Source organism: Mus caroli, unplaced genomic scaffold (assembly GCF_978045245.1).
Source record: "Mus caroli unplaced genomic scaffold, Mus_caroli_1 scaffold_13, whole genome shotgun sequence".
Lineage (NCBI taxonomy): Eukaryota > Metazoa > Chordata > Mammalia > Rodentia > Muridae > Mus > Mus caroli.
This window is the reverse complement of record NW_028227268.1, coordinates 6,664,015-6,679,063: the sequence shown is the minus strand read 5'-3', so window position 1 is coordinate 6,679,063 and position 15,049 is coordinate 6,664,015. Positions and strand designations below refer to the sequence as shown.

At 49.0% G+C, this 15,049-nt stretch overlaps 1 protein-coding gene across 2 annotated transcripts; it reads left to right on the top strand.

Annotated features, from left to right (window-relative positions):
* The first annotated feature begins 7,713 nt into the window (after positions 1-7,713).
* Positions 7,714-14,538, top strand: Mrpl58 (mitochondrial ribosomal protein L58). Of its 2 annotated transcripts, none has more exons than XM_021177640.3 (6): positions 7,714-7,855; positions 10,512-10,548; positions 13,076-13,135; positions 13,675-13,757; positions 13,847-14,016; positions 14,257-14,538. In XM_021177640.3, exons 1-6 carry the CDS (start codon positions 7,757-7,759, stop codon positions 14,339-14,341), a joined length of 534 nt encoding a protein of 177 aa, XP_021033299.3. In that variant the 5' UTR covers positions 7,714-7,756; the 3' UTR covers positions 14,342-14,538. The 2 variants fall into 2 exon arrangements, with proteins under 2 accessions (XP_021033299.3, XP_021033298.3); XM_021177639.3 differs by having other exon boundaries at positions 7,714-7,942.
* Positions 14,539-15,049: the final 511 nt, after the last annotated feature.

Here is a 15,049-nt window from a genome sequence, read left to right as displayed (position 1 = left end):
AGTCTCACAGGCCCTCTGCCCCCTGCCATGCGGCACTGCAGATGACGGGTGTGTCCTTTGAGGTTGCTTTGTGCCCTGAAATCTCAGCTTTCTCATGACTACTCACCTATGATTAGACAGCCTGCAATCAGCCCTCAGGAAAGTCTGTGTCTATGAAGAGCCTGCTATGCCAAGCACTCTGGTCAACAAAGCACAAAGGGTCTGGATCGCCCTAGAGTTTACTTTCTGGCTTGGGGAGGGTCCCCCAAAGCAACTACAAATAAAAGCAAGTAATCTAACAATGGGGGCAGGAAGGTGGAGCTCTATCAGACACAGCGTTCATGATCAACAGTGTGGGGGGAACGCTTGTCTTTTTGAGACAGGATCTCATGGATGTTAAGCTAGACTGAAGCTTGCTATGAGGTGAGTGATGAGGGTGGCCTTGAACTTCTGACCCTCCTGCCTTTACTTCCCAAGTGCTGGAATTATAGAAATTTGCCACCATGTCCAGTTTCTCTGGTACTAGGGATTGAAGCCAGGGTTTTGTACTTGTTAGACACTGTCACTGGACTACACCCCCAGCTTCTTCCTCCCCCTCTCTCCCTCTTCCTCCTCCTCCTTCTTCCTCCTCCTCCTTCTTCCTCCTCCTCCTTCTTCCTCCTCCTCCTTCTTCTTCTTCTTCTTCCTCCTCCTCCTCCTCCTCCTCCTCCTTCTTCTTCTTCTAGACATGGTTTCAGGACTGAAGAGATGGCTCAGCAGTAAAGAGTACTTTTTGTTCTTGCAGAGTACCTGGGCTCGGTTGCCAGCACCCAGATCTCAATTATCTGTACTCCAGTTTCAAGGATCCAATGCCTTCTTTCGGTTTCTGCAGGCACTAGGCATGCACATGGTGCACATATATACCTGCAGGCAAAACACTCATACTCAAACAATCAAACAAATGAAAAAACCCAAACAGGGTATCACTGTGTACACCAGGCTGGCTTGGAACTCAGAGATCCACTGACCTTTGCTTCCCAAATGCTGGGATTAAAGGGGTGCACCACTGTGCCCTGCCCCCACCTCTTACCTTAATCTGTGAAGATCGTAGATACAATATATGAGAAGACAGGTTTTTAAAAAGTCATAGAGCGGCCCACGAAATGGCTCAACATGTAAAAACGACTCTATGTCCTCTGACTTATGCACCGGCTTTGGCATGTAAAATAAATGTAAAAAAAGAAATGTAAATTTTTTTTTTTTTTTTTTTGGTTTTTCGAGACAGGGTTTCTCTGTGTAGCCCTGGCTGTCCTGGCACTCACTTTGTAGACCAGGCTGGCCTCGAACTCAGAAATCCGCCTGCCTCTGCCTCCCGAGTGCTGGGATTAAAGGCGTGCGCCACCACGCCCGGCAGTAAAATTTTTTTAAAGTCATAGAGGCCTGCTGTAAGATGGCTCGGCATGTCCTGGTGACATGAGTTTGGTCCCCAGAGTCCATGTAAAGTAGGAAGGCGAGAAGCCCACTCCTCGAAGTAGTCCTGACCTCCTCGTGTCCACGATCACAGGCGTGTGCCTCCACACCAGGCCTTCGCTTTCTTACTGCACTTAGGGTAGGCATGCCTTTCTGAAAGCTTCAGGGTCCCAGAACTCTTGGTCCCCACCCTCATCCCTGGTTCCGACACTCCTAAGGTCTCGTTGCCTCAGTCTTGGGTCTCAGCATCATCACATGGAACAGGAGATGCGTGTGACGATTCTTGTCCAGTGTCCCTTTTATTGTTATTGAGAAACGATTTTTGCCAGGCATGGTGGCACATGCCTTTAGTCAGGGGGCAGAGGCAGGCAGATCTCTGTGAGTTCAAGGCCAGCCTGGTCTACAAAGTGAGTTCCAGGACATCCAGAATTGTTCCACAGAGAGATCTTGCCTTGAAGAATCCAAGAGGAGGGGTTTATTATGGGAAATAAGTGTGCTGGGCTGTAATATTTAGCCCCTCTGGCCTTACAGGAATTTTCTGGGACTTCAGAGCTTCCATAGTACTGGGAGTTTAGGTGTACAGCTTATCACGCTTGGCTCTGCCTTCCCTTTTCAATAGCCTCCTTTTCAAACCTACTTAGAGAGTTTTCACCTATGATTTTTTTTATTGTGAAAAAAAATACATATTTATAACTAGCCTCCGGGACTGAGTTTGGATCATCCCCCTTTTGCTGGCAACACCCAAAGTCCCGCTGATGAGGAGCCAGTTGAGCACACGCCCTCTTTCAGTCCAGCTGGGAGCTGTTGCTCAACACCAACCACACACAGCTTCCTCCAAGTCTGTTCAAGCTGGCACTTAACCCTGACTTCCGTGAGGACCACCAACACGACACTTGGGTCTTTTTCGTGACTGACTCCATAGCCAGGGAGGCTGATGATGGTCCATGATCAACCTGGTTTCACCAGAGGACGTTCTCCCAGGATGACTGCGCTGCTGGACAATGGATGATGGATGATGGGTCAGCAGGTGGCTGTGGGAAGCCATTCACCATGAACTTCTTAGACTTCAAAACCTTTGCTCTGGCTTTAGCAAGGGAGGCTGGGGCAGGGGGCAGGGGGCAGGGGGCAGGGGGCAGGGGGCAGGGGAGAGTTCTTCCTTGCTTTAGTGCTATTAGGGAGAAGAGGCCCTGGTTGGTCCTGTTTCTCCTTTAGACAAGTATGAGTACCTTTCCTTTGCATATGTCTGTGTACCATGCGGATGCTTGATGCCTGAGAAGGCTGGAAGAAGGCATCGGATCCATGGGGACTGGAGTTTATAGACAGTTCTAAGCCCCCAGGGGGGATTCTGGGAATCAAATCCCACTCTCCTGGAACTGCATCCAGTGCTCTTAACTGCTAAGTCATCTATCCAGTCCCAACCACCATTTTTTATTCTTATTTATTATTAATGTGAGAGGGTTCCCCATACCATGGCTTAGATATAGAGGCCATAGAATAGCCTTCAGGAGTTGAGTGTCTTTCCACCTTGTGGGTTCCCAGGGTCAAACTGACATCACCGGGCTTAGCAGTGAGTGCCTTTACGTGCTGAGCCATCTTTCTGATCCTGGGCTTCTTAAAGATTTTCCTGGGTGGTAGCATCAAGGTTGAGTAAGTGAGAGGCAGAGGGAAAGAGACTGGGGGCCACTGAGACCCTAAGACAGTTACAGGAAGAGCAGGAGGCCCGTTTACCTCTGTAAGCATAAGTTCTCAAAACTTACATTCCATGCCCAGGGTGCTCACAGCCGCCATTCACACCCAGGGACCTGTCTGCTCCCAGTGGTGTGGATCGGACAGCACACAGCACTGTGAACTTGTCACCTGTCATCACTAAGACTCCACTTAGCCTTCATGGAACTCTGAAAGGGAAGAGGGTGCCATGTGCAGAGCACAGAGCTGGGCCACAAATGGGTGATTACATCAACTAACAGCCTGTGTGGTTTCATGTGAAACATGTATGAGAGGGTCAGAGGACAACACACAGACTCACATAGACACACAAAGACACATACATACACACATAGGCACACACACAGATACACATACATACACACATAGACACACACACATACACATAAACATGTACACAGACACACACATACACACATAGACACACACACATAAACATGTACCCAGACACACACACATACACACATAGACACACACACATACACACAGAGAGAGAGACACACATACACGCAGAAACATGCAGAGACACACATACATACACACATAGACACACAAAGACATACACACACACATAGACTCACACACAGACACACACATATACACATAGATACACACAGAGACACAGACATAAACACAGAGACACACATATACACAGACACACACACAGACACACGCACATACACATAGACATAACACAGACACACATACATATACACATAGGCATACACACAGACCCGCACACACACACACACACACACCACACACGCACACACACGGAGGCTGCTGTTTCTAGGAGACTAAGCAAGAAGCTGGAGGTAGAGAAGAAAGCAGTTTCCAAGGAAGCTCTGCCCGTTCATTCAAGCCACGGAGCATGTGCAGTGTTGCCCATCCCTCCGGAGAAGGAAGAGGGTCTAGAGAGCTTGTCAGAATGGATTTCCTACCCTACGGCTGCAGAGAAAAGCTATCAGATCTTCTTCAAGGCGCCTGTGTGCAGCACCTCTGAGTGGTGGCTGGCTTTTGTGTGCGTTCACTTGCTGGCTCTGTGGCAAGTGGTTCCAGTCTGTTTAGTCCCCCAGGAACGACATGAGACAAATACAAAAGCTCTCATTAACCGAACACCATTCTGAAGCTTGGAGGGTAAGTGACTCATTCAAGGTCACCCAGAACTATTCCATCTCAGGTTGGGGGCTGTAGCTGATGGCAGAGCATGTGCAAGCCTTCGTGGCACACACACACACACACAGTGTATCAGAAGTATTTCAACTAAGGCCCGATACCCCCACACCTCACTGGACATCCCTTATGCCCACAATGTGGAGAGTTTTAATGGGTCGTCTGATTTAGGGCACTCACAAGGACAATCCTGTGGATCCCTCAGATGGCAGTCATCTGCAGACAGACTCACAAGCTGTGGAACCAGGCTGGGTCTACAAATCCTTCTGCTTGCAGGACTGGCCTGTTGATTCTTAATCCGTTCTTTCTTTTTCCTTATTTTGAGTGATAGCCTCTTCCTGAAACACCATCTCGGACCATACAACCTTTGGGGGACCAATGAGAGGAAGAGGAGGCGCTGTTCTCTACCTTCAGTGCCAGGCTTCTCATTGTTATTGTTTAACATGAGGTCTTATGTAACCTTGGCTGGCATGAAACTCACTGTGTGATGCAAGCGGACCTCAAACTCAGAGTGGTCCTCCTGCCTCAGTCTTCCATTATAGGCATGCTGCACAATCCCCCACAGAGTGCTCACCTGTCCTGATTTTCCTCCCAGTATCCTCTCTTCCCCAATACTGAATGGCTCCTGGCAGCAGCCAGCAATGAGCAGGGCAGCTGCTCTCCTCCACACCCCAGGGCAACTTGTCTCTCTTTCTCCCCTCTACTCCCACCTCTTGCAGGATCCAGGCCGCCAGATGGCCTGAACAGGCTGTGTTTACTTGGAGCCCTGGAAATGTACAGCTTCCTTTTCTACGACTGTGGGTCAGGCACAGGCTGGAGCCCACCTCGGAGCAAAGCTGCCATGGGACCGCTCTGATTTTATTATTCATAATCCACAACCCGAGTGGATGCCTGGGCTTGCTCCCCTGAGCAGCATATTCCAGTCACTATGGAAACGGCTCAGCTCCCTCAGAGGTTCTGGGACTAAGTCAGTCAGGGAAGGACCCAGGAGACTCCTTCCGACCCAGAGCCCCAAAGGAAGATGTCAGTTGCCAATCCTTGGAGTTCACAGAGTGCCTGGGGGCTGGTTTATCTTTCCAATAATGTGGAGACTGGAAAGGCTTGCTTCCATGACAGTTTCCTGTTTCAATAAGCCAGTGTCCCTGGGGAATACTTCAATTGTCCCAGGGGTGTATGTTTGTAGGTGATGATACTGTCTCAAAAAAAAAAAAAAAAAAAAAAAACCAAGCTCTTCATTATGAGTTAATCACAAGCATTACTAACAATTACTAACATTTATTGACATCTATTTTCATTTTTGCACAACTTCAACCAAGGAACTTAGCCAAGGATTAGACACCTTCAAACACTGCTTGTCTTACTTGTAGCCTTAGCACTCCAATTTACTGCCTTAACACCACTATGAAACAACCCTACTTAGCCTGCAGTCTTCTGAACTCTGTACCTACTTCTCCAGTTTGCTTTTTTTTAAAAAATTTTTTAATGATTTATTTATTTCATGTATAAGAGTACACCAATGCTCTCTTCAGACACACCAGAAGAGGGCATCAGACCCCATTGCAGATGGTTGTGAGCCACCATGTGGTTGCTGGGAATTGAACTCAGGACCTCTGGAAGAGCAGTCAGTGCTCTTTAACCACTGAGCCATCTCTCCAGCCCCCTCCAGTTTGTTTTTAGTGGCTAGAAGAATCCACTATGCTGCTTCTTAAAGCTTGAGGGGGGAAGATGCCTGTATTTAGAACCACTTCCAGTGATCTGCCTCCTGTCCCTGGCTGGGTATAAGCAAAGCCATTCATCACAACTCTCACATGGGTGGGAGTGGCTTATAAGGCTGTTTTGTAGATAAAAACAAAAAGCCTGAAGTTGATTCAACTTGACTGAAACTCAACTTACAAAAATGAACTGCTGCTGGGCATAGTAGCACTTGCCCTTGATCCCAGCAGTCAGGAGGTAGAGCAGGTGCATCTTTAAGAGTTCAAGGCCAGCCTGGTTTACAGAGCGAGTTCCAGAACAGTCAAGGTTACACAGAAATACTGTCATGAGAAAAGAAAAAGAAAAAGAAAAACCAAACCAAAGAACAACAAAAACGTGAACAACCATGAAATTCGCTTGACCCACAGTTGTGGTATGTCTGTGATGTGACACATTCTGCATGTTTGGGATACAGCAGAGACCTTACATTCTAGCTTGGAGACAAGCAATATGTTAGAACAAAAGACTGGGCCTTGGAGTAGTGGTACTAATCTGAACACTTGTGAGGTGAAGGCAAGAGGGTCAGGAGTTCAAGACTAGCCTGAGCTAAATAGGTTGAAACCCTGTCTCAAAACACAAGCAAAAGACAGACCTGGTTGGGTAAGCTTTTAATACCAATGCCCTGGACCTAGAGTCAGGCAACCTGCTGTATATAGTGAGCTCCAGGCCAGCTAGGGCTACATAATTGAAACCTGCCTAAATAAATACCACAAAACCAACCATTAAGTTCAAAACCGAACACACAAAGATTGGTTGACTGTCTATCCACTCATCTATCTAAACCAAGTTAGGAATGTGGCTCACACACTGAACAAGGGATAGGAGAGGGCAGGAAAAGTCCGAGCTTAGCAGGTAAGAAGGTCGTTCTTGCTAGGTCGTTCTAGTTAGGTTGCTTAAGGGTCCAGGGGAGGAGAACAGACTCAAAAAAGAGAAAAAGGTGTTTCTGTGATGCGGGATCCAGTGTTTGTTTATGTATTTATGCATTTATATATTTGTTTACATACACACACATTTAAAATGATTTTCCAAGACAGAGTTTCTCTGTATAGAAGCCTCAGCTGTCCTGGACTCACTTTGTAGACCAGGCTAGCCTAGGTCCACCTATCTCTGCCTCCCAAGTGCAAGGATCAAGGCCTGGCCATGTATGTATTATTATTTTAAAATTATATATATATATATATATATATATATATATTTTTTTTTTTTTTTTTTTTTTTCGAGACAGGGTTTTTTCTGCATAGCCCTTGCGGTCCTGGAACTCACTCTGTAAACCAGGCTGGCCTCGAACTCAGAGATCCACCTGCCTCTGTCTCCCAACTGATGGGATTAAAGGCATGTGCCACCACCTGGCCATGTATGTATTATTTTTATGACAGGGGCTATGTGACTAGGTTAGGCTCTCATCTGCCTTAGCCTTGAGAGCAGTGCTGGGACTGCAGGTGAGCACCGCTCAGTCAGACCCATACAGGAATCTTTTTAAGAAAAATCTCCCGTAGGTGGTCTCTATCTGCGGGTCAACCTCTACCAGATGTCAGCTGGGTGCGCACCACTTCCCACCATCACGGCCAAGGTGGCCAGCCCGGAGCCCGAGAAACCCGGCGGAACTCAAGTGCCAGCTCAGCCAAGGCTGGCGGACCGCGGGAAGAGTGCGCACCGGAAGCGGTCCTGGGAGGTGAACATGGCGACCGCCTGGGGCCTACGCTGGGGCCTGAGCCGAACTGGAACGTTGTTGCTCGCGCCGCCCGCGCACTGTGCTCGCCGGGCTCTGCACAAACAGGTAGACGGCACCACGTTCCAGAGCATCTACAGCCTGGACAAGCTGTATCCCGAGTCCAAGGGCGCGGATACCGCCTGGAAGGTCCCGGTGAGCCGAGAAAGGCGGGACGGAAAGGGCGGTTACTCTCGCTGCTAGGTGACGCGAGGAAGCGGGGCGGCTTGCAAGGTTTTGGTTGCCCCGGGAGGAACTGATCGTCCTAGCAACCGGGCCGGGGGTGCGGGATGTGCTGGGACTGTAGGGTGTGATTGCAACCCTCGTGGCTCGGGTAGTGCAGACCCTGGGAGAGAGCCGCCACATACGCGTCTTTCTAGATCGTTAGTTTTTCCACGTTTGCTTCCTGGCCCTCAGGCTCACATTACATGGGAAGATGTGCATTATGGACCTTGAAAGTAGACAGTAAAACCTGAGGTCCGCAAGTTGGAACGTTACCCAGTCTTTTGCCCCTAGTAAGGTTAGGAAGCCGGAGACGGGGCTGGTTTGGTCCCTAAGGGTCCATATTTAGCCTGCTTCGTGTAGTGGCACTGCGTGGGGCCTGAGCAGGAAAGAGAGAGCATCTATTGAGCTGCACCTGTGGGATCGAAAGAGCATCAAGTATTTTCATTCATCCACTCGCACCTCATTCAGCAGACTTCTTTTGAGAGCATGCTGTTAGCACAGTGTTAATTTGGGGCAGAAATCCTAAGAAATCCTAAGGCTGTGACCTGGAGGGCGACAGACAAAAATGAACGAATAAACCCAAGTAACACTAAATATGATACTTCGGAGATAGTAAGACTCAGAAGGCAAAGGTGAAGCTAGAGATAACAGTTGTAGGTTTGTTGTTTGTTTGGACAAAGGATCTCATGTAACCCAGGCTAGCCTCGAACTTGCTACATAGCTGTGGGTGGCTATGAGCTCCTGATCCTTCCACCTTCATCGCCCACGTGTAAAGATGACTGGCATGTATCACTGTACTGTTTGTTGTGAGAAAGGCTCTTTAAAAGCTCTGGATGATCTCTAATTTGCAGTGATCTTCCTGCCTCTCAAGTACTGAGATTACAGGCATATACCAACAAACCCAGCTTAGCATTGAAGTTTTAGGTAGAGTGATCTGGGAAAAGCCTGGAAGACTGGGGCACAGTGGCCTGCATCTGTAACGCAAGCACTTGAGGCAGAGGCAGGAAAATCAATCGGTTCATAGCCAGCCTGGATGATATGAGACCTTGTCACATATAAAGACCTGAAAGAAGGAAGACATGAGAATACTGGGGAGATGAGTGTCCCCAGCAGAGCAGGTACAACCACTTGGGAACAGTAGCATGCTGGACAAGTGTGGCTGAGTGAGGCAGTCGAGAGAAGTGGGTGGGGCCAGGAATAGAATGATTCAGTTTAGTTTTACAAGATTGACTGCTACACAGGGTTACAGACAGAAGCCTGGAGAATGGCAACAGCTAGAAGGTGAGTTAGGAGATTGAGGTAATATAGGTCGCAGTAACATAGGCAAGACAGGATGAGCAGGCTGGAAGCAATAGGAGCCTTGAAGGGGATTAGGTCCTAGGCATCTTTTGAAGAAAGTCTAGAGAATTCTTCCCTACTGGATTGGAAGTAAACTGAGAACAAGCAGGGTCTGTGGGACTGTAGTGAGCAGAGGTTTACTGGAGCCCAAAAGTAGGGAGTCACCAGTATTAATGGCTTTTCCATCAGCTTAGAAGGATGAAATAGTCTGGGGGTGGGGGGCGGGTAAACAGGTATTCAGAAGAGGCCAGAGGAAACCTGAGGAGGGTGGCTTAGCAAAGAGGTGTTGTCTTCAGAGAGAGCGGCATGAACTGAGTGAGGTCTAGAGATCAAGTGATGAAGGCATGGAGAGGTGCAAATGGACACACTTGGGCTTGGAGGCCAGAGGAGCCCCCGGGGCGGGATTTGTTGCACTCTGTGGTCCTGAGGACTTAAAGTTGGAGGGTGCTGCTGCTGAATGAAGAGCTCGATGAGGAGGAGACCCGACATGAGGAGCTCAGTCTGACGCCAGCCCCCCAGGCAGGTGAACCAGAACCTGATCAAGGCAGACTGCCTCTGCTGCCGCCTTCCTGTGGGCACCAGAAGGAACAGGGCGGCCCACTAGGATTGTTATGTCAGGTTGGCAGAGAGCATCGGTCTTTAGCGGCCCTCATGTATGTGTTTGCTGTCTTGTCTCATCCATCCCTTTCCCCATGAGACAGGCCACTGATGGCACTCAGCAATAGCTTAAGGCAGGACAGGGACAGCTGGAGGCCTGAGCTGCATCTTCCTAGAGGAGTGCTTCAGAGGTAGCGTCTGAGTCAGGACGGGTTTGACAGCAAGATTTGGAGGCCTGAAACCTAATGCATAGCTTCTTAAAAGTGCTTATTGAATTTAGTGTATGTATAAGTGTGTGAGTGTATGAATGGGTGAGTGTGTGTGCACGCGTGTGCATGTGTGAAAGAGTGTAAGTCAGAGGAAAACTCACAGGAGTTGGTCCTTCCTTAATACCACGTTGATCCCAGGGAACCCACAGGGGAACTCAGGCTGTCAGGCTTGACTCTTAGGAAGTGCTTTTACCTACCGAGCCATCTCTTCAGCCCAAAATATATAACATTGACTTGTAGCTTTATATTATTGAAGTGACTTCATTCTTTGACAGTATGTATATATCACATTACAGGAGCATGCAAAACAAGCCAGCAGTTACATCCCTCTAGGTAAGTAATTTTATTGAAAATCAGACATTTTAGGCTAGGTGTCTAACTCAGTGGTAGTACTTGCCTGGCGTGAGAGAGACCCTGGGTCAGTCCCAAGCACCACACATACCAAAAAGGCGCACAAAACCTGCATGTAGGGCGGGATGTGGTTGAACAGTGAGATCTAAAAACAACAAACTGTCGTTACAGTAAGGTCTTCAGAGAACAAAAGAAAGACTTAGGTGCCTGTGGTCGGCACAGCTGAGGCGCCGAACACTCATGCTGAACACTCGGGAGGTGTGGGCGGGAAGAGAACTGTTAAGTTTGAGGTCGTGCTCTGTGATGAGTTCCGTGCCAGCTGGACTTTGGTTGGAAATCCTATCTAAAAAGGGAAAAAAAGAAAAGAAAGAACAGGAAACCAGGCAGCCAGGAGACAGATGTCTAAAACTCCCCCATTCGATAGTTTTAGAATTCTCTGTCAAAGCTTGGCATGGTGGTACATGCCTGTAATCCATCACTTGAAAGATGAAGGCATGAGGATTGGGAGTTCAAGACCAGCCTTGGCTCAATAGCAAGTTCAAGAATAGCTTGAGCTATATGAAACCCTGTCTTAGGACAAACAAACGACAAACTCTGTCCTTGCCAAACAGAGGCAGGCTTTCACAGATGTGGCCTCGAGAGCATTGAGCTCCTTCAACACCTTGGGTTCTTCTTGAGACATGTTCTCACTATGTAACCCAGGCTAGCTTGGAATTCTCTGTATAGCCCAGGCTATCTCATAAAGTCCTCCTACCTCAGTTGACCATCTTGCCCAGCATTGATCTCTTTAAAGTCAAAAGGTATATGACTCTTGTGGGCTGTTAAACAGAGGATAGGCAGAGATGTGTTTCTCCGTGGTTCTTGTCTATGGGACTTCAACGCAGGCATAGGACACCCAGTGGCCACAGAGCCAAGGTGCTGTTTCATGGAAGCAGATCTGTACCCTGCAGCTGTCTGTGGGGTGTCAGGGGAGAGGGTCGGGGAGAACGGGAGACCAAGGGAAGTGCCTCATTCCGGTCTCTGGGAAACAGGCATTCTGCTCCGTGAACAGCAGTTGCCTCTCCTGGCCTCCTGAGCTTGCTGGAGGATTGCATGGCATTGTTTCAGCAGACTCAGCTGCAGCCGGCATGACCCACATGTGTTTAATGCAAGCTTGCTAGGCTCCATAGTGCAGCCATCCCCCTGCAGTGCCAGGCACCTGTATTATCTAGTCAGAAGAATTACCTAGCTTTTCCAAAGGAGGGAGACCTGGGAGGTGGTCTCAAGATGCTGCTTCCTGGCATTGAGATGCCACAGACTTCAACACCCAAACTACTGTGGTTCGCCAGTTTCCTGCTTCTTTGTCTTCTCTACCCAGACACTTTCAAGGCCTTTGCATGAGCTATAGAAATGGGAGGAAGGGACCTCATCTTTCAGTTTTAAAATAAACAAGACAGGCAGTGGTGGCACAGTCCTTTAGTCCCAGAACTTGGGGGTCAGAGACTGGTGGAATCCCTTATAACTCAGTGGGACAAGGAATTGCTGAACGTGCTCATCCACTGCACTCTGAAAAAAATGGCTTTTAAAAACAAAACAGGGGCCAGGCGTGGTGGCGCACGCCTTTAATCCCAGCACTCGGGAGGCAGAGGTAGGCGAATTTCTGAGTTTGAGGCCAGCCTGGTCTACAAAGTGAGCTCCAGGACAGCCAGGGCTACATAGAAAAATCGTATCTCAAAAACCCAAACAAGGGAACAGGAAAGATGGCTTGTCAGTTAAGAGCAGCTACTGTACATCCGGAGAGCTTGAATTCAGTTCCCAGCAACCACATGGTGGCTCACAATCATCTATAGTGAGATCCGATGCCCGCTTCTGGTGTGTCTGAATACAGTGACAGTTTACTGTTACACAAAACAAACAAGCAAGCAACAAGCTGTGGATATAGAGTTAGTGGCAACACTGACTGCATTCAGGGTGTGAGCTCCCTCACTGAAGATCCGTCCATCCAACAAATAATTTCAACCCAGACCATGAACTGGGCCCTGAGAACACACAGCCAGAAGCAATACCGCTAGCCCCGTCTGACTTACTGTGTAGTCTAAGTCAGCCTCCACATTCCCGCCCTCAGCTCCAAGCGGCAGCTCCTCAAGGCCTGTGCCTTCCTCCACGTCCTCTGATCCTCCATCTTCTAGCCCATCGGATTCCATATCCACCATGCATTGAACTGTGTAAAACTAAGGCTGTCCCTAAGCTTGAGCGCCTGAAAGTCTTCACTTCCAAACAAGAGACAACAGAGCAGAAGGATTTGTTAGAATGTGCTAGACTTGGGTCCTAATTGTACTTCTCCCACTCTGGGAGGCCTTGGGGACAGTCAGTTGTCCTGGTTTTAGTTTTGACATCTGTGAATATTGTCTAGCTTTACTGATCTGGTGTGTGTGTGTGTGTGTGTGTGTGTGTGGTAGTCACACTGACTAAGCAGTCTACACATTCGGCTATAGGGGAATCCTTGAGTATGTATTCTTTCATTTCACAGATCGGTTAAGCATATCTTACTGTCGGAGCAGCGGTCCTGGGGGGCAGAACGTGAACAAAGGTACTGGCTGGCACCTTGTCCGCTTTAAGGATCTCAGCAACTCTGCGTCCACATTCCTGTGGAATAAAGGGGTTTTTCTGCTCAGTCCGCACACCTCCAGCTTATAATAATCCTTTCTAGTCTTCTGAATGTGCCCGATTGTCTGCCTCTCAGCTGCGGATTGCTAAGACTGGGATCGGCTTTTGAGGGTAAACAAAGAGAATTCACAGCACGAGAGGGCAGCCTGCTCAGTCCATGGAGAACAGGTTCCTTTTGCCCGTGAGAAACCCATCCCCCTGCTGTTTTCAGAGTCCAGTGACACTGCTGTGAGGAGCCTGGGAAATTCGCATAACTAGAAGTAGAATTCGCATAACTAGAAGTATTTGCAAACTAGAATCTTTATGCTGAAGAGCTCCATGAGCTTTGCGGGCCTTTCCATGGCCAGTTTTGACATAGGCTAGAATAGAATGTGCCTGCTTAGGTGGTTGACTATCCCTGAGGCCTGGACTCCGGGGCTTCTAAGAGTCTCAGAACTGATGTTCCTCCCTCCCCATCCGCAGTGAATTCCAAGGCTGAAGTAAGGTTTCACTTGGCCAGTGCAGACTGGATTGAGGAGCCTGTGCGCCAGAAGATTGCCCTCACGGTACCTACCCCCTTTCTGTCCCCGTGGATCCCAGGGGTGGGCAGAGGCTTGCGAGCCTTTCGGGCGTTCCTCATTTTCTTCCTTGGCAGCATAAAAATAAGATCAACAAGGCAGGAGAGCTGGTACTTACCTCTGAGAGCAGCCGGCATCAGTTCCGCAATCTGGCAGAATGCCTGCAGAAAATTCGAGACATGATTGCCAAGGCCAGCCAGGTACCCAAAGAGCCATCCACAGAAGATGCTCGGCTTCAGAGACTCAGGTAAAGGAGCACCCCCACGGCAAGTGGGTTCCTAGGGACCAGGGCTGGGCAGGTGAGAGGGCCAGGGGTCCAGAAGCTTTCCACAGGGCAGTGGGGAAAGAAGCTGCTAAAGGAGCAAGGTGCAGACCCAGGCCCGGGTACACATCTGGCTCCTGACTGGACTGCTCGGCTCCCCTTGGCTTCCAGCTTTGAAAAGCAGTGATTGCACATCTGGGCCTCATTGCTGTCCTTTGTTTTCAGGATTGAAAAGATGAATCGGGAAAGGCTACGACAGAAAAGACTAAACTCTGCCCTAAAGACCAGCAGGAGAATGACGATGGACTGAAGTCGGCCCTCCCTGCTGGCATAGACCCGCGTGCCAGTGCAGCTCAGCAGAACGCTGACACACACAGGAGACTTTTCTCCATTAACCGCCGTGCCCGAGCAGCGTTCCTTTGGAGCGAGGCTGCAGATCATCCAGGGCTGCCCCTTCCGTTATCCACCTCATGAATCACTGGCTGCAATAAACATGGAAGCACAGGAGCCTGTTTCCAGTGAGAGCTTTGCACAGGGCTCTTGCCTTTCGGTCTAAACCCACCTTATAGTTAGCACATACAGCAACAGAGGATTGTGAGTCCATCCACGAGGAGCACACAGGAGGGCCGAGATAGTGAGCAGACATTTGAGCTGGACCTTCAGAAAGACAAACTGAACACAGTGGGCTGGGGGGAAGCTGGGTGGTAGCAGGTAACAGGGAAGTCAGGGACGCCTAATGGCAGATTGTGTAGGAGACTTTTGAGAAGTGTACCGGGCAGGTAGGCACATAGAGCCCTAAAATCCATTGAGCTCCATTCCCAGGCCAGAAGTCCCGGGATTATTTATGTACACATATAGTGGGTGGATGGATGTGTGCTGCACACACACACAGAGGTTAGAGAGCAACTAGCGGTCACCTCTTCCTCCCTGCGGATAGAACTCCAGTCTCAGGCTTAAGGGCAAATATCTTCACCTGCCCAGCCGTTTCACTCTCTCTAGTTTATGTAGTATCAGGTGA

Excerpts from the sequence above, each read along its gene's own strand:
- Mrpl58 (XM_021177639.3), top strand. The coding sequence starts at position 7,757 with ATGGCGACCGCCTGGGGCCTACGCTGGGGCCTGAGCCGAACTGGAACG. Across the intron at positions 13,136-13,674 it reads GGGGCAGAACGTGAACAAAG|TGAATTCCAAGGCTGAAGTA; the intron begins GTACTGGCTGGC and ends CCCCATCCGCAG. Across the intron at positions 13,758-13,846 it reads GCCAGAAGATTGCCCTCACG|CATAAAAATAAGATCAACAA; the intron begins GTACCTACCCCC and ends CTTCCTTGGCAG.